The following is a 22,103-nucleotide window of genomic DNA, read 5'->3' as shown; positions in this document are numbered from 1 at the left end:
TCCAACTCCCATCATCCCCATGCAACGCTGGGGGAGAGGAAGCGGTGGCCTTCCAGCTGTCATTGGGTTCCAACTCCCATCATCCTCATGCAACGCTGGAGGAGAGAGGAAGCGGTGGCCTTCCAGCTGTCATTTTGTACCAACTCCCATCATCCCCATGCAACGCTGGAGGAGAGAGGAAGCGGTGGCCTTCCAGCTGTCATTGGGTTCCAACTCCCATCATCCTCATGCAACGCTGGAGGAGAGAGGAAGCGGTGGCCTTCCAGCTGTCATTGGGTTCCAACTCCCATCATCCCCATGCAACGCTGGGGGAGAGGAAGCGGTGGCCTTCCAGCTGTCATTGGGTTCCAACTCCCATCATCCTCATGCAACGCTGGAGGAGAGAGGAAGCGGTGGCCTTCCAGCTGTCATTTTGTACCAACTCCCATCATCCCCATGCAACGCTGGAGGAGAGAGGAAGCGGTGGCCTTCCAGCTGTCATTGGGTTCCAACTCCCATCATCCCCATGCAACGCTGGAGGAGAGAGGAAGCGGTGGCCTTCCAGCTGTCATTGGGTTCCAACTCCCATCATCCTCATGCAACGCTGGAGGAGAGAGGAAGTGGTGGCCTTCCAGCTGTCATTGGGTTCCAACTCCCATCATCCCCATGCAACGCTGGGGGAGAGGAAGCGGTGGCATTCCAGCTGTCATTGGGTTCCAACTCCCATCATCCTCATGCAACGCTGGAGGAGAGAGGAAGCGGTGGCCTTCCTGCTGTCGTTGGGTTCCAACTGCCATCATCCCCGTTCAACGCTGGAGGAGAGAGGAAGCGGTGGCCTTCCAGCTGCCATTGGACTTCAACTCCCATCATCCCCGTTCAAGGCTGGAGGAGAGAGGAAGCGGTGGCCTTCCAGCTGTCACCAGACTCCAACTCCCATCATCCCCGTTCAAGGCTGGAGGAGAGAGGAAGCGGTAGCCTTCCAGCTGTCATCGGTCTCCAACTCCCATCATCCCCGTTCAAGGCTGGAGGAGAGAGGAAGCGGTGGCCTTCCTGCTGCCATTGGACTCCAACTCCCATCATCCCCGTTCAAGGCTGGAGGAGAGAGGAAGCGGTGGCCTTCCAGCTGTCATCGGACTCCAACTCCCATCATCCCCGTTCAACGCTGGGGGAGAGGAAGCGGTGGCCTTCCAGCTGTCATCGGACTCCAACTCCCATCATCCCCGTTCAAGGCTGGAGGAGAGAGGAAGCGGTGGCCTTCCAGCTGTCATCGGACTCCAACTCCCATCATCCCCGTTCAAGGCTGGAGGAGAGAGGAAGCGGTGGCCTTCCAGCTGTCACCGGACTCCAACTCTCATCATCCCCGTTCAACGCTGGGGGAGAGGAAGCGGTGGCCTTCCAGCTGTCATTGGGTTCCAACTCCCATCATCCCCATGCAACGATGGAGGAGAGAGGAAGCGGTGGCCTTCCTGCTGTCATCGGACTCCAACTCCCATCATCCCCATCCAGGCCATGGAAGTGGGGACTCAGAGCGTTCAAAGGGGCGGAGTAACGCGGGGTCCCCAAGGTTCGGAGGTGGAGCTTTGCCTTTGAAGACCGGAGGCGCCCCGCCCCTTTTCCCTTCTCTCCTCCTTCCCCAGAGAGAGAAAGGAGAGAGAGAGAGAAGGCAAGGGAAGGGAAGGGAAGGGAAGGCGGCGCCAGCCTTCCTCCTCCTCCTTGTCCTGCTGCTGCTGCTGCTGCTGCTGCTCTGAGTCCCAGTGCTGCTGCTGCTGCTGCTGCTGTTGCTCCCGCTCCCGGCCTGGCGGTGTGTTGACAAGGCCGGCTCCTCGGGGGAAGGCCGGCAGGATGTGGCGCCCGCTGGCCCTGGGCTGCCTCCTCTTCCCGGGCCTCTTCTGCGCCTGCCTCCGCAGCCTCGCCCGCCTCGCCCCGACATGGAGCCTCAAGGAGCGCATCATCCTCAGCGGAAGGTACAGCGGGTCCCCAGCCAGGAAAAGAGAAGGAAAGAGAGAAAGAAAGAAAGAAAGAAAGAGGGAGAGGGGCTGCCTTCCTTCCCTTCCCCCTTCCTTTCCTTCCTTCTTATCATCCTTCCTTTTCGATTCCTTCCTTCCCTCCCTCCCTTTCATTTCTTTCCTTCCTTCATTCCCTCCCTCCTTTCACTCTTTCCTTCCTTCCCTCCTCCCTCCTTTCCATTCTTTCCACCCTTCTTTCCTTCCTTCCTTCCCTGCATCCTTCTTTCCTTCCTTCCCTCCCGCGTTCCTCCCTTCTCTCCTCCTTTCCTTCCTTCCTTCCCTCCCACCTTCTTTCCCCCCTTCCTTCCTTCCTTCCTGCCTGCCTTTCCTCTTTCCTTCCTCCCTCCTTTCCTTGAGCCCTGAATGGAGTGCCTTTGAAATCAATGTCACGTTTTCTATACAGCGTTGTCTCCAAGGGCGGCCCCAGGCAGAGCACCCTGCAGTAGTCTAGACCGGGAGGTTGCCCGCTGTGTGAGCGACTGCAGCCAGATGATCCCTGCCTGGGAAAAGCCATCATCACCAAGTGATGGCAAGCCTGAGCCACAAAGGTCCAAAACCGCCCACTTTGAGTCTGCTTTAACTGTTCTGGCTCAATGCTAGGGAATTCTGGGAACTGAAGTTCTGAGACACGTTGAGCCTTCTCAGTGTTAGGGCAGTTTGCTTGGACCTCCAGGAACAGAGATGGAGCCAGGTACCAAAGTACCATCTCTCTAGGGCAAGCCTTCAGTTTTAGACCTTAGCTCCCAGAATCCCCCTCCATTGGCCATGCTGGCAGTAGTGCCTCCTGGGAACTGAAGTCCTAAACCTTTGGAGGACACCAAAAGCTTGAACGCTACCAATTCCTGGAACCAGGGCGCTTTCCCGGTCTGAAAAGCCTCCTTCTCCTCTGGATGCTTTAGCTGTCCCATGGAATGCTGGGATTTGTAGTTTGGAGAGGCAGCAGAGCCTCCCTAAGCACTGCTCCTTACACTCAAAGCCCCAAGGTTTCTATGGGGGTTAATAAAGTGGGGTTGTGGTGTTACAAGTGTGCCGTACGAAAGGGTTTCGTGGGCGCCGTGGCGGCTCAAGGTGCCGGCTTGGCACCCACGCAACCTCGCCTGGCCCTTATTGCCAGCATACCAATGGCACCTGATTTCGGAAGCCTCCGACGGCCTCCTTGGGCAGCCTCCAAATCCAGAGGGTAAACCGAGCCAAACCGCAACAACCGCCGCAAACTAATACAAGCAATTAATAACGACTAATTAGTAATAAGGAGAGCCCAGTGGGTGGCTTTGAGCGTCGGACGGCGACCACAGGGTTGTCGTTGTGTGTCTTGCGAGTTGTTTCCGAGTTGCGGCGACCCTAAGGCAAACCTGGCCTGGGTTCGGCTGAGAGAGTGCGGTGAGACCTAGGTTCAAGTCCTGGCTCTGAATAAGCCACAGCCTCAGAGGATGGCAGCGGCAAAGCCCCTCCGAAGAGACGTGCCGAGAAAACCCTGGGATAGGGTCGCCGTACGTCAGACCTGACTCGAAGGCTGCGGGTTCGAGTCCTCGCTCGGCCATGAAACCCACTACTTTTCCAGCTGCGATGCTCTTCTCACGGAGAGGAAGGAAGGCGCATGGGGCCGGTGTCGGAGCCTTTCACGCTTTGAGGTGGAGCAGGTGTCAGGAATGACATTAGGGATTGCCGTTCCTGCCCACGCGCAACTGAAGTGTGAGGTAATTTCAAAGCCTGTCGTCGGGGAATGAACACCGAGACGGCGGGACGCGGCGGATGCGGAAGATGCTGAGCTGAGCAGAACTGTCGCCCCGCATCTCTGAAGCCACCACTTCCTTGTTGCGCTTTCTCTTCTCCGACCCAAAGTCTCGGTGGCTTCCTCTAATCCCCGTTCCGTCCGATTAAGGCGAGCCGATCCTGCGGCAGGGAGTTCCTTACCCTAATCCTGGGAAAGTTTTCTGCGCCTTCCTCCTCTCTGTGTGTAGGAGTAAACAGACACACGTATTTGTGCGTTTGCCGATTGAAAAGCAAACAGGTAGCATTCCTGGCTCCTCTCCCAGAAGGATGCAGTCGATGCTTCGAAATGTATCTTCGTCGGCGTGACGGACAAGCGGAGCTTCGCGCTGATCTCCGCAAAACGGCCCTCGCGGTCAAAGTCGACGGGATCCTCTGCTTTAAGGCCATTGAAAGCCATGGCTGTGTCTCGGATGAAACGAGAGGACCGCTATGTCCGAAGACCAGGTGATACTGTTTGAGGAATAGCCATCTCTGTCCAGAGGTGCGCTGCTGGCCATCCCTCCCCAAACCTCCCAAATCCCTAATTCCTGCAAAGCCGCCAGACTCGTCCTTTCTTTGCTTTGGTGGCGAGTTTCCCAAGATGCCAGGGATGAAGGCGGCCGGACACAATGTACAATCCTTTCAGACAATGGCCGTACCCAGCAGCCGAGGGTCAGGCCAAGGTCTATTGATTTAAGGCTCTTTGCCTTGTGTGTCTGGACCTGGTGACCTTGCCCGCTGCAAGTGGAAAACGTATCGGGAGGAAGGCTGGAACCGCTTGTTTGTTTGCCCTTTCTCTCTCCCCGCTTTGGCAAATTCAAACAATTGTCAAGTGCGAGGGAGTGGGGTTTGCTCACTTGGTCACAAACGTGCCTTTGAGACTCGGTCTTCTCGTCCACAGAATGGGCACAATCCCTCCAAAGCGGTTGCGCAGTCTTTGCAATGAGGTTGCAACCGAGTTGCTCTAACGCTTGCAAGCGCTATGCGCATGTTAAGTCACATAAGGGGAGAAGGAGTGTTCGGGGCCAAGTCCCAACTTGGAAAGGATCTCCTAAGATGGAGCCGTCGCAAAGTGAAGTGGAGGGACTTTCCCCGGTGTGGACGTTTTCTCACCCAGAACCCAAAGTGTGGTTCTGTTCATACCGGCTCAGGATCAAGCCCCGGTGTAACAACTCCCTGGGCTACAAAGCACAGCTCGGTCCTGTAAACGTCCTGCCTGCGGTGTGAGGTTCGGTTCCACGCAACAGCTTCCGTAGTTGCAAAGCGGAGCTCGGTTTCACATAGCCAGAGATCTCCGTGGATGATGAACTGTCTGTATGTGCGCAATCCAGAGTCCATTGACTGGCCTCTTTGGGGACAAGGTTTAGACGCAGAATGCAAAGATATAGCTGCGTTAGTCTGTAGAATCGGTACGTAGAGAGATCTTGCAGCACCTTTGAGACTCACTGAAAGAATGCTCAGCAGGAGCTTTCCTAGACCTCGGTCTACTTCCAAATGCATCTGAGGAAGTAGACTGAAGTCCACGAAAGCTCATGCTGCCAACTTCTTTCTTCCAGTGAGTCTCAAAGGGGCTACAAGGTTTAGATGCATTGTTGTTCCCTGGTAAACTGCTCCGAGCATGGATGTTATCTTTTGCCATCGTGCGCAACGCTAGAGTTGGGTGTGGGTTTGTTCCAGCATGTTTCGTCCTTCTCCATCTTGCCACACAGCGCAAAGGTGGAACCGTATCACCCCTCCGTCTTCTTTTCGCCAGGCTGAACATGCCCAGCTCCTTCAGCCTCTCCTCATATGTCTTGCTCTCCGTACCTCTTATCATCCTTCTTCCCATCTCTGAACCTGCTCTAACTTGCCTGTAACTTCCTTAAAGTGAGTCTCCGGCAACCGAACGCTTGACAGCCAATAGTCTGCTGGGGACCAGTTTGGATGCTTGGCATTCCTTACCAATGTGTCTGTAAATAGTGCTTTTTGGAGACGTCTAGGGCACTGTTGTAGTCTGAAAATCCCACCTTTTCCAAGTTCCTCCACACCAAAATAAACTCATGTATTGGCATACTATTAGTCTGGTAGATAAACTACCTGCAAATCTATATATCAATTGTATAAGTTATGGAGAGATACAAAATCTTCACGTCTTGCTGATTTCTTCTTCTTCTCCTTTTTCCTTCCAGACTCGTGTCGTCGATCCAGGCCATCATGGCTACCATTTCGGGGATTGTGGTCATCTTAAACTGCAAAGACGTGGTGCACAGCAGGTAATGTACGAAAGGAGGGTGGCGAACGGCAACCAAGATTCAAGCTAGCTTCCGGAAAGGACTTTCACCCAGCGGAAGTTTTGATTGCATCCGTCTTCCATAGCCATAAATGAATGCACTCGGCTGTAGAGGGAACCATACCTTTCCACCTTTCGCAGGTGAAAACTGGGAACGACGTGTGGCCAAGCGGCATCAGATTGTGGTCAAGGCAGCAAAGATTATGGATGAGGCAGGACAGACAGGCTAGGATTTCCAATTTGGGATTTGCAGTCAGAGGTGGCTGCGGAAAGGGAGGGTCCCTTGTTTCGTGGCGACAGAAAGCTCAGCTCCGTTATGCGCCGGCACAAAAGCGTCTTCTGCGTGTCCTTCCCTCTTCCCATAAAAAAGTGCATGAATGAGAGGCATTTCCCTTTGCTGTTCAAAAATCCGTAGCCTAAAGTCATGGCTAGCGAGGAATGCAGGAAGTCCACCTTATCTCTGGCCCTCATTCTTTGTCTATTGAAACCAGCCTTGTTTTGCTCCGATTGGCAGCTGCCCTCTCCAGGTCCTCAGACTAAGGTCTTCCCCAGAACTTGGGAAAGATGGGATGTTTTTTAAGACTACAACTCCCAGAATTCCCCAGCCAGTGATTCCACCTGGTATTTCTGACACTGAATGAGGTTCTAGTTCTTATGGCTGTGAATAAAGGTTTGGTTTAAATAGGTACATGGACACTGTACCAAGACAATATCTGCCACATTAGACTCTTGTATAGCCCAGTGACTTGCAGCATCTCTCCAGGTTTGAGGCAGTCCTATCTGGGGATGCTGGGTATTCATCCTGGGACCATGTGCATATATAAACCATTGGCGCTTCTAACCCTCCTAACATCTACCCTATAGATACTCCATGGGAATTTTAACATCCATAAGGCAGCTTTTCAACCTGGTCTTTGTAGACATGACCCGAAATTACTTATGACGTTGGGAAGGTTTTAAGAATGTCATAGAAGTTTGCAAAAATTCCATTTGTTTGAGAGTAACGTGGCTTCTCCCGTTCTGGATGGCATGCCCTATCATCCCCGTTACCCTGGCTATGTTGTTTGGGGATGATGGGAGTTGTGGTTTTAGCGTACCTGGGTTGATCGGGAAGGCTCTCCTGTCTGAATGCCTTGGTCTTCCTTTTCTTGCTTCCTCCTTTTGCTGCAAGGTCCTTGGGGCAGAGACGCCAGGATCTGAATAATAACAGAGCATGATTGTAATCAATACTTGCTAAATAGAATTGTCTATTCATAAGAGTTAATGATATGAAATTAAAGTGAAGTGTAATGCTTGAATGTCTAAGGTGGCGTCCTTTCCCCAGGCGTTCGGGATGGGTCCTGGAGATACTGCAAGACTGCAATTCCCAGCATTCCTAACCCACCTGGAAATCAATTCTGGGAGTTGCATCAAGACGTCCGTAGGAGGGTTTTGTTGGCTAAACTTAATTCTGAGTTGTGCAAAGAAACCCACAGCTGGGGAAATGTATTCCTGGACATCCTTTCCCAATAGCCACCAGAAGGCATTGCATCAAGAAATGCATTGCGTTGTATGGTTTTCCGTTGAAAGAGGGGAGAAGTAACTGTGTCTCAGGGCAGAGCGGGGGAAACGTCCCATTTCCACGAATTTCGGAAGCATCTCAGTCCCTCCCTTAAGAAAAGAAAGATTCGGGAGACGCGAAATTGCAAAATAGGGGGGCGGACATGTTGCAAACTGCCCAAAAAGAAGTGTATTTTTCCATCGATGGCGAGGAAGGAGCCAAGTGTTCATGAGTTCGAGGGCACTGTTAACATCCTTTTGGTACTCTTTTTGTCTCCTCTCAAACAGGCACTGGATGGCCCAAGATTACGTGGGTTTCGTGGTCTCTTACATGACCTATGACATTTACGTCATGTACCTCTGCCACTGGCACAAGTGCGAAGAGCAAGGGACAGCCGCCCGGAAGCATTCCCTGCTCAGCGTCCAAGCGTTCCTGAAAAAGGAGAAGCTGATGGTCACCCACCATCTCTTCATCCTCATCGTCCTCACGCCGGTGGCTGTGGTAAGGACGCTTCCGGAAGCCGGTCTGGAACTCCCTCCTGGCTGCTTTTTCTTGGCTTGGGGCTCCTCGGATTAAAAAGACACGCCAATGGTTTGCCAGGGCTTTCCCCCAAGGCTGAGAGTGTGTGACTTGCCCAAGTGGGTTTCATGGCTGAGCAAGGGCTGGCATCATTGTGGGTGCCAAGAGCCACTTTTCTCCCTCTCACTGGCAGGCCTCATGCCCTCAGCGAGCCCAAATTGCTCAGCTTTCCTTGGCGGCCCTCTCAAAATGGCGAGAGGAAGCGAAACCCCTCCATTTTCCCCAGCAGCCCCTTTGAAAATGGCGACAGCAAGTGAAACGCCTCTGTTTTCCTCTCCAAACGTGGGCCGAACGTACCAAGGATTTCTTGCTCGCGAGCTCTTCTGGATGGGCACAATGAGAAAGGCATTCGAACCCTGAACATGTCTCTTTTTCTCCCCTTCCTAGCACCTGCGAGGCGAACTTGGCGACTTCTTTGTCGGCTGCATCTTCACGGCTGAGCTGAGCACTCCTTTCGTGTCGCTGGGCAAAATCCTGATGCAGGTAAAGGTTGCCTGGGGTTTTCCCATTTAAAACTTTGGACATGCCCAGAGTATCTGTAAGGGAAAGGCAGAGCATTTTGGAATCCTTCCTGGGCAGAAGATTGAAATGTAGGCCATGTCCTGGAAAGGGAGGACATGTCTGGTCACCTTGCCAGCTTGTGCTTCTTTCTCTCCTGACCTTTGCAGTGTTTAATCTAGTGTTTGATCCGTGTTGAGCATGAAACGAAACGCCTTAATCCTTAATGGTCTAACAGAAGTATCAGAGAATGTGTATTTGGGATTGTCTCAATGTTTTGTTCTCTCTCGACAGCTCAAAATGCAGGACTCCTTCTTGCACAAAGTCAACGGCATCCTCATCTTGGTGACCTTCTTCCTCTGCCGCATCGCCCTCTTTCCGTTCATGTACTGGTCCTACGCCCAGCAGATTGGCCTCCCCATCTACATGGTCCCCTTCCGCATCCCCTTCCATTGCAATGTCGCCAACGCCTTACTCCTCGCTCCCCAACTCTACTGGTTCGTCCTCATCTGCCGAAAAGCCATGAGGCTCTATAGCAGCTCGCCGGAAACAACGAAAACCAGATAACGGCCGCTTTGGACCTGGTCTCCAAATTGCCAGGTGCAGACCGAACTGTGCCTTGCCTCTCCGAATCGGCACCTTCGGGGCGGAAACGCAGGTTGTGAAGCCATGGGGCTTGCACTGTTTCAAGACTCTTTTGCCCCACGGCCAAACCCTGAGTTACCTCCGTTGCCGTAGGACAGGAACAGGATTGTTTTTTGGCCTTTCCTCCAAAGCCCATCGTCCTGGGATCCGAAACAGCGACCGTTGCCAAGTCGGATAATGCGTGCTAGGATTCGGGGCTAGCAAAACCACAATTCCTATGGCCCTGGCTGGTTTTGTCAGTGGATGTCCCACATTTTCCTCCTTCGCCCGATGTTTACCGTCGCCTTTTGCATCCGCGACTTTATTCCTCATTCCTCTTAGTTCCACTTTAAGGTCCTGGATGCTGAAGATTTTCAAATTCCTGAGAATTCAGCTTTCTTTTGAATGAAAAGAAGGCCTTGCTGTCTTTAAAAAGCCCAAACGTCTAGTCCTTATGGATCCAAGGATGGACGTGCCTATTGAAATCATGCAGCAACACAAAGTCTTTGCCAGATTAGGTGTGAGATTCCAGAACCAGGAGAAGGATTGTGGGTCTAGTATTAAGCAAAAACACAGACGACGGTGCTTTGGGGCAGGAACGCATGGTCCGTCCGATCTTTGTTTTTGGCTGAACATTTTTAGGGAGAAAGAAAAAGAAGGCTGCTGCTCAAAATGGAGATGAGGTTTGGAAGAGGAAAGTGCTCAAAGAACTGGGGTTGGGTTTCAGGTGTTGCATTTGAAGCAGAAAAGGGGATCTCCCTTCCCCTCGAACATGAAAACACCCATGACTTTTGGTCGTCTGGTCCTGTTAAACTGGGGGAAGTATAGGTTGTGGGATGCACGTGGCCCTCGGTGCCATTTTTATGACCCTCAGTGACCAAAATATGTGTTCCTTTACAGGGGACCATTTTTACCACATTCCCCCCGGGGCCATTTTAGACCCCAAAGAGGCCTTTGTTCGAAGTGAGCAGGGGTCTCCTGTTGCAAAAAAAGGTCTTTCTTGAGCTTAAAATGGCCCCAGAAATGGGGGCCTGTGTCACGCCATCATTCCTTCAGGCTGAGAAACCCCAAAACAACCTTTAATGGTTGCGTACAAGAGAGGAGTTCAGCAGCTAATGGTTTCATGTCTAATGGTTTCTGCTGAAATCCCTTCTCTGCAACCATGAACGGTCCAAGAGCCCTCTCCAGTTTGCAATTGTCTGCCCTGCCCTGAACATATACTGGGCTGGGATGATGGGATTGGTAGTCCTGCATGCTGGGAGTGGTGAAGTGGGTGCCTTTTTCTTGCTGTTTAAAACCAGACTCTTTCCTGATCATGTTGGGAAGAGAAAAGGGCCAGCTATGTTTCCTTAGTGCCTTCTTCATCTCAACACACCGCCTTAAAAGACTTGGCTCTGCTCAGATTCTTCCTCAGGTGTCCATGTCACTATTACGAATTGCACAACGCTGCTCCTGTCTGTTGGTTTTTAGACAGCAATGCCCACAATCCACCACCATCTGCTGTAAAGGCTAGGGTTGCTGGATATTATATTCAGTGGGTTATGCTTAACATAGAGAAGTGCCTCTAGATGTGCCAAATGAGACTGACCTGAATCCTAAGGAGAGTAGACCCATGGAATCAATGGGATGTACATAAGCATTGACCAACCATTCAATGGATTGCCTCTAATTGGGCCTAGCAGTAGGATTCGGACTTGTGTATTTTGGCCTACAACTCCCATCGTCCTATGCATAACCTATGAGGGGATTATAATCCAAAACATCTCTAGGGCCAGAGGTGGACTGCTCCTCTATCTTAGCCTTTCATATTTATCATCACCAATAAAGTGCCTTAAACACATGAGGGGTGTGTGTTTGAAAACACCCCACAACCTGACATTGAAGCATCCCATGTGAGAACTGCACTAATCCTAGTTTTGAATCCATTTTCTGTTCCTTGCGTACCCATCTGTCAGATTTATCTTGCAAGGACCGCTGTGGCCGACATGACTGCCGTATTTATTTCCCCCGCAATGGTGCCTTGGCCTGAACATGCCCAATCCTCATAAACACAGGGGTGGGCAACTATGGTCTTCCCGAATTGCAATCCCCATTATCCTCCGCTGTGAAGGCTAGAGCTGCAGGGAAGTTGCAATCGCCGCTCTGCCAAAGGACCATAGAAAAGTGCCTTTTTTAAAGATGTGCCAAACTCTACTGAATGCCATATGAAGTCTCTCTGCAGATTGGGAGTAAGTGGGAAGAATAAGGTTATGTTTTATTGTATAGTAGACCCATAGAATCAGTGGGATATCCGAAAACGTGGACTCGTTGTTCAATAGGTCTGCACTGGCTGGGACAACCCCATAGGATTTAGACCCTATATGTGTCAATAAAGTAAAATAGATACAAATAAAAAGGAGAATGCTCTGGAAATAGTTGTTATAGTTCATTCTAACACCCCACAACCCCACATTGAAGCATCCCATGTGAGAAATATGGGCTGGAGACAAAAGCATTGCGTCCTCCAAAAGATCATAAGAGAGGCAGCCAAAACCAGCCAGGCTTCTTAAAGACGGTGCCTATGCTTTCGGGGGACCCTTTGGATGCTGAGCCGCAACTCTAGCCAGCATAGCTAATGGCAAGGGACGATGGGAGGTGCAGTCCAACATCTGAGTGGTCTAATACAGTCGGCCCTTCGGTTGATTCAAAGTCCCAAGCTGGGGAATGTTACCTTTCGGACCACATCCCCTTGTCTGGCTTGGGGATTATGGGAGATGTGGTCCAAAAGAAACCCATTACCGCATCCAGTGTTTACGCTACTCTTACGGCACCGATTTTGGGACGCTCGCAAGGGCAGGGAACTCCTTTTACTGTGATACAGCCCTAAAAGAAATGGGCAAAGATGTTAAACAATAGTAAACCTACAATGTAAATAGAAACACATCACTGGATTTACGGCTGGAAAGCAGTCCAATAAAAGATTTCCGTTGGGAAATAGAAGCGCAACTGTCTTTCCTGTCTTGATTCTGCAGCGCTGCAACTGTTCTCAAGCCATATTTGACAAGAAAGGTGGCTCTAAACTGTATTGTATTATTTATTAAGAGTCGGGGCTCTTTCTTTGCAAGGCAAATGAGAGGCACGCTCTCTCCGCTTGTGGAAAAATCATCTCGCTAGGCTTGCCGGAGTGAAGACTGGGAAGAGCTCCTCTACCTTTAGTGGTTGTGTAGGAGGCATTTTGGCAGGCGTTATCATGCTATCTGGTTACATGACAACTAAGATCTGCTGAAATTCCTTCTTTTGCACAACTATTAAAGGTACAGGAGACCTCTCTAGTTTTTACCCAAGCAATCCGAGTTTGGGATTTCAAGACTTTTGGAAGCTTGTTGGAGCACTGGACTTCAGCTCTGGAAATTGGGTCCAATTCGTCACCTGCTGGCCATGGAAATCCCAGGGTGATCTTGGGCGAGTCACACACTCTCAGCCCCATGACAGGTTTGCCTTAGGGTTGTCATAAGTTGGAAATGACTCCAAGGCACACAACAACAATCGCTGTGTAACTTTAACTTAAGTTGATGTGCACCTACATTGGCCTAACCTGAACCTCAGTCTAAGCGCCAAGTTGCCTCCTCTATGAAGCCAACAACTCTTCCTCCCTATTAAAGATGCTTCAGGCTTCTCTAGCATTGCTATTACAAAACCTCAGCACCTGTACACCAAAAAAGAATGAAAACGGGTGGAAAAAAAGAGATAAAGGTTTATTATAGATCTCTCAAATGTCCCACCGATGGTCTTGGCTCTCGTCCTTTCCTCGGGCAAAAACACTCGTCCGTTTTAAGGTCTTCGCTCCGCAGGCCTTCAGCAAAAGCCCTCCGCGGTGCCATCAAAACAGAGTGCGCTCTAAGGGTCTTCACAGCTTACGGAGCTTCTGGAGGAGCATGGTGCGCATCTCCTTGTTGGTGACGTTCTCCGTGATGGATCCCAGGAAGTGCTTCTCGTTGGCCTTCCGCAGGGAGCTCCCGAGAGACTCGTCGGCGTCATAGAGCACCTCGTACTGCGAGAGGATCTCCAAGGAGAGCAGGAGGAGGCCCTCGCCAGTGCCTTCATCCGGCAACATGGCCGCCACGTGGAGGGTATGGCAGAACAGCTGGATGTACACGAAGGACAGCTCCCGGGTCACGTTCTTCTCTTCCGTTGAGTGCCACTGGCCCCGGACGATGCTTTTAACTGAGCCCAGCAAATCGGACAAGCCGAGGCAGTAGAGCCTTGCCATGTGTTTCCATGCATCTGACGGCAGCCACGTGGCACCGCTGGAACCGCACAGGAACTGGAATCCTCGCAGCAGAAGCACCGAGAACTGGAGGTGGTACGCGAAAGGACGGAAGTTGAGCAAAGGGAGATACTGGACATACTCCAGGGAGTAAGGCACGTAGAGGACTTCTCGTTCCAAGAGACTCTTGATGACATGGATGAGGTGTCTCCACTCGCTCTGGCTGCACCAGGGGAAGACCTGGACGAGGGCCACCAAGAACCCCTTGCTGAAGAGGTTGACCTCTTCAGGGTTGTCCACGTTAACCGTGAGGAGCACCAGCATCTGTTCCCTCAAGGCTGCAGAGATGCAGCAACACTCCATCCACGCCATAAGGCCGCTGCCTGCTCCGTATTGTGGGGCCGGACGGGTGGTCCACTCATCCTCTGGTAGCTTGCAGACCTCAAAGAGCGTGGCGGGAACTTCGTTCTTGAAGTGTTCTCCGTAAACGTTCTTCAGCCGCAGGCCAACGGTCCAATCCAAGGCCCCGACCTTTTTGTGGAGCCAAGACACAGACTGGTTCCACAACTCCGGAGACAGGGAGTCTTTCTGAGTGGACACTGCACTGCAGAGCTGGGCTAGGTTGGTTGCCACCAAGTCTTTGGTCTCTAAGGAACAGGCGTGCTGGCCTTCTGGTTCATGCCAATACTGAGTGAAGCCATCCAGAAGCCTGCAAAGGGAAAGGATGAGCGGAAACGGGTGGCAGGTGTGGATCCAGTTCTGCTCGGAAGGCACCTTCAAAACCTTCTCAAGGATCTGCAAGCAAAGTTCCATGCAAGGAGAATCCGCCTTCAGGAAAGGGAAGATGAGGTTCTGGGTCACCTCTGCTGGGCAGAGAAGAGGGTTGGCGCCGGTTGGTTGCATCAGGTACTCCAAAAACTCTAAAAATTGCTCCTTTTCCTTGGCAGTTATCAGCCGGTCCCAGATACTCTCTTTCAAACAATTCAGCAGCAGGCTGACGGATGCGTCTGTTGAATCCTGGCGCTCTTGGAATCTCAGAGCTGGGAAGGAACATAGGATTTCTGCCATGAACTGGTGCGTTCCCAAGTTGGCCACAACCAAGTTACAGATCTTCTTGATGGTAGCTTCTGGGTTGAGTAGCACCAACCGAGACACTGATGCCACGGCCCTTTTAAATCCTTCCCCGGATACGCTCTGGATGATCTGGTTAAAGGCAACGTTGAGTTCCTCTTGGAAGCCTTCTGAGAAGGTCTCCGATATCCCAGAGAGGCCCTTCCTGCCCCAAGCAGCCAGGACTTCTGAAATCACTTTGTTCTGATCTGTCAAAGGGAGCTCTGCGTAACATTCAAGGATGACTTTGGCCACCTTGGCAATTTGCTCCTGACTTTCGGCAACGTGGCCACAAGCCGCGACCATCTGCAGCAATTTGAGGATCAGCTCCGCTTCCTGGAACAGTTCTTTGTTCCTGACAAGGCATGCGACCCAGTCTTTTGTGAATGCCCAGCTCTTCTGTGTCACAAATACGGGACACACCTCCAAGTGTCGGTCCATCCTCTTGTCGATGATCACCATGGCCACAGAAGCCACAATGTCATTATTGGACTCCTTGCTCCACAACCCAGGGTTGATCTTCTCCAAGAAGTCCACAATGAGCTTGGACAGCTCCGCCATCACCTGTGCCGTCGGCGCATCCAGATTTTCCGACTTGGCATAGTTCACCAACCTCTTTTCCAAAGATGCCAGACAATTGAGAAGCCTGTAGCTTTCATAGCAGACCTGCTGAGGGTCATTTAGGAAACCCTGCAGCTCTGGGGACCACGCTTCCAGCAAGGTGCGGAGAAAGCCCAAGTCATCGAACAAGGATTTGTTGGAGAGTTTGGCCACGTTCGGCACGCTCATGCTCCTCTCGACCTCTTTCACCTTCTCGTCCAACTCTCTTTTGTTATATCGGTTGTCGGAGTCGCTGATCCAGAGGGTGACCACCGAGGAGACCTTGTCCAAGTAAGTCTGGATGGGCAGCAATTCTACCTCGCACTCAATCGACACGGACAACACGTCCAAGAGGTTGGCGAGAGCGTAACACTTCATCTTGGTTGGAACAATGCTCTCTCTGATCAGCTTCAAACCTTCCATCAAGACTGGGAGGACAGTGGTGGCTACGGAGGACTCAGTCAATGGAGGGGCATCGCTCTTGAACCTCTTTGGAGGCTGGCCCATGTCGTCTGGCTCCGAGAGAAACTGATGTGACACTGTGCGGAACAACAAAGTCAGCCGATCCTCTTGGCCCTCTTTGTGCTTCATGATCTCCCACCAGACGTCCAAGAAGAAAGACACGTCACGCGGAGATGTCTCTTTGGCCACATACTCTACAAAGGTTTCCAGTTCTTTCAAGCAAACGGCCTCCGGCAAAACCAGGAGCATCTGGGTAAAAAGCCGGGGTGCATTCATCTCCTTGAACATCTCAAAAAGGACCGTGTGGTTGACCTCTGGGATCATGGTGCTCACTGAGAAGAAGACGTCCTCCTTCCACCTTTGGTTGGTGGAGACTGTGGGCATCGAGGACCCGGAGAAGAGGATCTGGGACCAAAGGATGACCGCCGCTTTCTTCTTCCAAGCACTGGGTTCGGGTGGGTAAGAAGAGTGGGACGTACAGATCTCCTCCAATGCCTCGATAATAGGCTTGCCCACCAAGGGCCAGTCCGATTTGGCCAGCTCAGACAAAGGCTTGGGATGGCACAGCCGGGTGGCCATCAAGAACCCGCCGTGCAAGACGGTCACTTCTCCGCAGATGGTCAGCGGCCCTAAAAAAAAGAGATGCACAGGTCAAGTCAGCAAAGGACGCTCAAAGCAGGGCAAAGGTTTTATTTCGGGTGCCCACTGGTGTAGGGTCACGTTATGCCCGCGTAGATCAATCTGCGGTCACTACGCAGGCATGTCAACAACGCATGTGCATTTCATGAGGTTTTCTTTCCTTAGCCAGTTCCTTCCCCTAAAATACTGCCTCCAGAACCGGGGGTTCCTCCTTGGTCTCCCCTCCAAATCCTAACCCTGCTTAACCTCCAAGAGCAGGTGGGGATTGGGTGCCCTCTGTGTGCATGTGCCTTTGAGTCGCTTCCCCGCTTATGAATTTGAGGGTTTTCTTAGAGGTGGTTTTGGCCAGTCCCTCCAGCGCCAGGCATTCCTCCTCGGTCTCCCCTCCAACCCCTAGCCAGGTCCAACCCTACTTAGCTTCCAAGCTCAGATGGGGATCTGGTGCCTTGTGTCCACTTTCAAGTGGCTTGAACCCTTTATAGCCATGAATTTCAGAGCCATGGAGTCCTCTGAAAGACAGCCCCCAGTATTTGGGGGATCCCTCCTCGGCCTCCCCTCCAAACCCCAACCAGATCCAACCCTGCTTAGCTTCCAAGAACAGATGGGGATTGGGTGCCTTGTGTGCACCTTCAAGTAATGACTGTCCACTCCATGAACTTCAGAGGCTTTTCTTAGCCAAGGGGCCTTCACTCCCTCTGAAACCCCTCCTCGGCCTCCCCTCCAGGGGCTGACCAGGGCTGGCCCTGCTTAGCACTCCCCTCCTCCTTGCTTGTGTTGGACCCACCTAACTCCATGGCTCCTGCAGCGGCAGCTTCTTCTCTTGGGGCTCTGGGAGGCTTGGAGATGGAGGAAGAGAAGGAGGAGGAGGCATGGCTGCCCTGGGCCTGGAGGCCTCCCTGGGGCTCTGGGCTGCAAGAGGCTGCAGAGGAGGAGGAGGAGGCAGAGGAGGCCAGGGCCATTGTGAGCTCAGGCAGCACGACACAGAGCCAGGCCCAGAGCTGGAACCAGGAGGAGGGACAGCCAGGCAAGCCCAGCCCAGCCTCCGCCTCCTCCTCCTCTCCTCCTGGGTCCTTGCTCCTTCCCTGCTTCCTCTCCGGCGCCACGGGGCTCAGGAAGGCCAAGCACCGGCGGAAGAGCTACCTCTGCCGCCTCCTCCGCAACACTGGGCCCCGAGGCAGGGCCCTGCTCCCCGCCTACACCTCCTGGTACATCAGGGGCAAGGAGGGCATTGGGCAAGGCTGGCCCATAGGGAAACATTGGGGAACACTTCTCCATAGGGAAACATTGGGGAACACTTGCCCATAGGGAAACATTGGGGGCTGCTTCCCCACAGGGAAACATTGGGGAACACTTGCCCATAAGGAAACATTGGGGAACGCTTGCCCATAGGGAAACATTGGGGAACGCTTGCCCATAGGGAAACATTGGGGAACACTTCTCCATAGGGAAACATTGGGGGCTGCTTCCCCACAGGGAAACATTGGGGAACACTTGCCCATAGGGAAACATTGGGGAACACTTCTCCATAGGGAAACATTGGGGGCTGCTTCCCCACAGGGAAACATTGGGGAACACTTGCCCATAAGGAAACATTGGGGAACGCTTGCCCATAGGGAAACATTGGGGAACGCTTGCCCATAGGGAAACATTGGGGAACACTTCTCCATAGGGAAACATTGGGGGCTGCTTCCCCACAGGGAAACATTGGGGAACACTTGCCCATAGGGAAACATTGGGGAACACTTCTCCATAGGGAAACATTGGGGGCTGCTTCCCCACAGGGAAACATTGGGGAACACTTGCCCATAAGGAAACATTGGGGAACGCTTGCCCATAGGGAAACATTGGGGAACACTTCTCCATAGGGAAACATTGGGGAACACTTCTCCATAAGGAAACATTGGGGAACACTTCTCCATAGGGAAACATTGGGGAACGCTTCTCCATAAGGAAACATTGGGGAACACTTCTCCATAGGGAAACATTGGGGAACACTTCTCCATAGGGAAACATTGGGGAACACTTCTCCATAGGGAAACATTGGGGAACACTTCTCCATAGGGAAACATTGGGGGCTGCTTCCCCACAGGGAAACATTGGGGAACACTTGCCCATAAGGAAACATTGGGGAACGCTTGCCCATAGGGAAACATTGGGGAACGCTTGCCCATAGGGAAACATTGGGGAACACTTCTCCATAGGGAAACATTGGGGGCTGCTTCCCCACAGGGAAACATTGGGGAACACTTGCCCATAGGGAAACATTGGGGAACACTTCTCCATAGGGAAACATTGGGGGCTGCTTCCCCACAGGGAAACATTGGGGAACACTTGCCCATAAGGAAACATTGGGGAACGCTTGCCCATAGGGAAACATTGGGGAACACTTCTCCATAGGGAAACATTGGGGAACACTTCTCCATAAGGAAACATTGGGGAACACTTCTCCATAGGGAAACATTGGGGAACGCTTCTCCATAAGGAAACATTGGGGAACACTTCTCCATAGGGAAACATTGGGGAACACTTCTCCATAGGGAAACATTGGGGAACACTTCTCCATAGGGAAACATTGGGGAACACTTCTCCATAGGGAAACATTGGGGGCTGCTTCCCCACAGGGAAACATTGGGGAACACTTGCCCATAGGGAAACATTGAGGGATGCTTCCCCACAGGGCAACATTGGGGAACACTTCTCCATAGGGAAACATTGGGGAACACTTGCCCATAGGGAAACATTGAGGGATGCTTCCCCACAGGGCAACATTGGGGAACACTTCTCCATAGGGAAACATTGGGGAACACTTGCCCATAGGGAAACATTGCAGTACACTTCTCCATAGAGAATCATTGGGGAATACTTGCCCATAGAGAAACATTGGGGGCTGCTTCCCCACAGGGAAACATTGGGGAACACTTGCCCATAGGGAAACATTGAGGGATGCTTCCCCACAGGGCAACATTGGGGAACACTTCTCCATAGGGAAACATTGGGGAACACTTGCCCATAGGGAAACATTGAGGGATGCTTCCCCACAGGGCAACATTGGGGAACACTTCTCCATAGGGAAACATTGGGGAACACTTGCCCATAGGGAAACATTGCAGTACACTTCTCCATAGAGAATCATTGGGGAATACTTGCCCATAGAGAAACATTGGAGTACATTTCTCCATAGAGACTCATTGGGGAACACTTGCCCATAGGGAAACATTGGGGAACACTTGCCCATAGAGACACATTGGAGAACACTTGCCCATAGGGAAACATTGGGGAACACTTGCCCATAGAGACACATTGGAGAACACTTGCCCATAGGGAAACATTGGGGAACACTTGCCCATAGAGACACATTGGAGAACACTTGCCCATAGGGAAACATTGGGGAACACTTGCCCATAGAGACACATTGGAGAACACTTGCCCATAGGGAAACATTGGGGAACACTTGCCCATAGAGACACATTGGAGAACACTTGCCCATAGGGAAACATTGGAGTACACTTCTCCATAGAGAATCATTGGGGAACACTTGCCCATAGAGAAGCATTGGGGAACACTTGCCCATAGGGGAACATTGAGGAACACTTGCCCATAGAGACACATTGGAGAACACTTCTCCATAGAGAATCATTGGGGAACACTTGCCCATAGAGAGACATTGAAGTACACTTCTCCATAGAGAATCATTGGGGAACACTTGGCCTAGGGAAACATTGGGGGATGCTTCCCCATAGGGAAACATTTGCCTATAGAGAAACATTGGGAATGGTTGCCCATGGGTATGCACTGGGAATGGTTGCCCATAGGGAAACATTGGGAAATACTTGCCCATAGAGAATCATAGAATACGTGCCCATTGAGAAACATTGGGGAATGTTTGCCCATAAGGAATCATTGGAGTACCTATGAGTGCCCATAGGGAATCCTTAGAGAATACTCGCCCAGTGTTTTCCTCTGGGCAAGTACAGTACCGTCATCTGTTTTAGTGTGTCCCCTCAGCTACCCATGTTGGGAAAGGAGGACTAGGAATGTGTCCCTCTCCTCCTCCTGATTCCTTTTCCATTTCTGGTGCCATGTTGGTTTTGAACTCTGCAGCCCAGGGTTTGAGTCCTAGCCTGGCTATGAAACCCCCTTTGGGCAAGTCACGCTCTCTCAGCCTCAGAGGAAGGCCATGGTAGGCTTCCTCCGGACCACTGATTCCCCCCAACTTCAGTCTTCCAGGTGTTTTGGACTCCGACTCCCAAAAGCCCTAGCCAGCTTGACTAACAGTCGGGGATTCTGGGAGCTGAAGTCCAAAACATCTGGAGGAGGACTGTTGGGGAACCGCTGCTCTGAAGAAATCTTGTCCAGAATGGATAGGGTTGCTACAAGTCGCAAACAACTTGAAGGCGCACAACACACACAGCGGTCTGAGCGCTGGACTATGGCTCTGGCGATCAAGGTGCGAATCCACACTCGGACATAAAACCCACCTTAGGCAAGTCACACGCTCTCAGCCTCAGGGGACAGTTGTGGCCAACCTCAATGATGCTACCAGCCATACAATGTCCCTGTTCCTTTCTCTTTCCATGTGTGATACAGTTGGAAGGTTTGTCCGCTTGCTTGTTACACCGGTGACTAAAACCAGGTTCCTTCCCCGCAGGGACAGTCCTTTCAGGCACGACACGCGCCTCATCTCCCGGCGTTCGCTCTGCACCGGGAAGAAGGAAGGGGCCCTCATGACGACTTGTCGCAGGCTGAGCTTGAGAAAGCCGCTGCCGTGGTCCAACAGATGAAGGCCCCGCTCTCGGAGGAGGACCAGCTCCAGCTCTACGGCCTTTGCCAGCAAGCCCTGGCCGGGGAGTGTGGGTCAGGCAGTCCGGGGCCCGACTGCGACGGGAGGACCGAGGCCAAATGGGAGTCCTGGCACCAGAGGAAGGGGATGCCCAAGGAGGAGGCCATGAAGGCCTTTGTGGGCAAAGTGGAGCAACTGAGGGAAAAGCGTGGCGTTTAGCAGCAGGATGGAGACCGGCGTGGGCAAGCGGCGTCCAGTTCCCATCGTCCTGCATCCTTCGTTGGCGCTGGATCGTTTCCGACAATTAAACGGTGCACTTTGGTGAATCCAAATTTGTAGACTTTCTGTTAGGTTAGAGGTGGTAGAGTCCTTCTCATATACTACCAACTATACCAACGTTGGCTCTTTGGGGTATTTCAGACTTCAGCCCCCAGAAGCGCCAGTGGTTGGGGGCTTTGGGAGCACAAGGCCTCTGGAGGACCAAAGATGGGGAACTGCTGCACTAGATGCTTCAGGCTGCATGTTCTGTGGCTGAGGGTGAGATTCATGTGGTCATCTGCTGTTGGACTGCAAGCCCCAGCACTCTTTGTCCTTGGCTGTGCTAGCTAAAGCTGCTGGGAGAAGCAGTGGAACGACATCAGGAGGGCCCCAGGTCCCTTCTATGGGGCCCTGCAGACTTTTAGGGTGGCTATGAAGGCTGGGCATGCTGGGAGCTGTAGTCCAACAAGGGTCACACCTGGAGGACCAGGCTGCATGCTTTGTGGAAGGGCTGCAGAACACATGACCCTCGGTGAACTGTAACTCCCAGCATTCTTCACTATGGCTTGTTCTGCAAAGGCTGCAGGGACTTTCTAGAGGGCCACACGACTCTCACTTCTGTTAGACTGTGACTCCCAGCAGCTCCTTGCACAAGCAGTAGTCAAGGGTGATGGGCACTGCAGTCCAGCAACACCTGGAATGCCTCCATTGCCCATTGGCTGTAAAGTTTGGAGGGATGCATTCTTTCTCTGGCCCTTTTA

General features: G+C 52.2%; 2 protein-coding genes across 2 annotated transcripts; one reads left to right on the top strand and one right to left on the bottom strand.

The window, feature by feature from the left end:
- Window positions 1-1,808: 1,808 nt before the first annotated feature.
- On the top strand, window positions 1,809-12,232 carry TLCD3A (TLC domain containing 3A). The gene is made up of 5 exons (XM_089483963.1): window positions 1,809-1,943; window positions 5,906-5,989; window positions 7,834-8,047; window positions 8,513-8,608; window positions 8,918-12,232. The coding sequence occupies exons 1-5, from the start codon at window positions 1,822-1,824 to the stop codon at window positions 9,188-9,190; spliced, it is 789 nt and encodes a 262-aa protein (XP_089340089.1). The 5' UTR covers window positions 1,809-1,821; the 3' UTR covers window positions 9,191-12,232.
- Window positions 12,233-12,991: 759 nt separating this feature from the next.
- Window positions 12,992-17,286, bottom strand: GEMIN4 (gem nuclear organelle associated protein 4). Its single transcript, XM_089484218.1, has 2 exons — window positions 17,089-17,286; window positions 12,992-16,294 (listed from the first exon to the last, which is right to left on the bottom strand). Exons 1-2 carry the CDS (start codon window positions 17,261-17,263, stop codon window positions 13,134-13,136), a joined length of 3,336 nt encoding a protein of 1,111 aa, XP_089340344.1. The 5' UTR covers window positions 17,264-17,286; the 3' UTR covers window positions 12,992-13,133.
- Window positions 17,287-22,103: the final 4,817 nt, after the last annotated feature.

Source organism: Sceloporus occidentalis, unplaced genomic scaffold (genome assembly GCF_023333645.1).
Source record: "Sceloporus occidentalis isolate IW3139 unplaced genomic scaffold, rSceOcc1.0.p SCAF_21, whole genome shotgun sequence".
Taxonomy (NCBI): Eukaryota; Metazoa; Chordata; class Lepidosauria; order Squamata; family Phrynosomatidae; genus Sceloporus; species Sceloporus occidentalis.
Note: the sequence above shows the minus strand (reverse complement) of the source record. Positions and strands in the feature narration are given on the sequence as shown.

What these genes read in the sequence shown, in the direction of transcription:
- TLCD3A (XM_089483963.1), top strand. Translation starts at nt 1,822, where the DNA reads ATGTGGCGCCCGCTGGCCCTGGGCTGCCTCCTCTTCCCGGGCCTCTTC. An exon ending in AAAGACGTGGTGCACAGCAG is followed by an intron (nt 5,990 to 7,833) that starts GTAATGTACGAA and finishes CCTCTCAAACAG; the next exon opens with GCACTGGATGGCCCAAGATT. An exon ending in TGGGCAAAATCCTGATGCAG is followed by an intron (nt 8,609 to 8,917) that starts GTAAAGGTTGCC and finishes CTCTCTCGACAG; the next exon opens with CTCAAAATGCAGGACTCCTT.
- GEMIN4 (XM_089484218.1), bottom strand. Translation starts at nt 17,263, where the DNA reads ATGGCCCTGGCCTCCTCTGCCTCCTCCTCCTCCTCTGCAGCCTCTTGC. An exon ending in TGCAGGAGCCATGGAGTTAG is followed by an intron (nt 16,295 to 17,088) that starts GTGGGTCCAACA and finishes TCTTTTTTTTAG; the next exon opens with GGCCGCTGACCATCTGCGGA.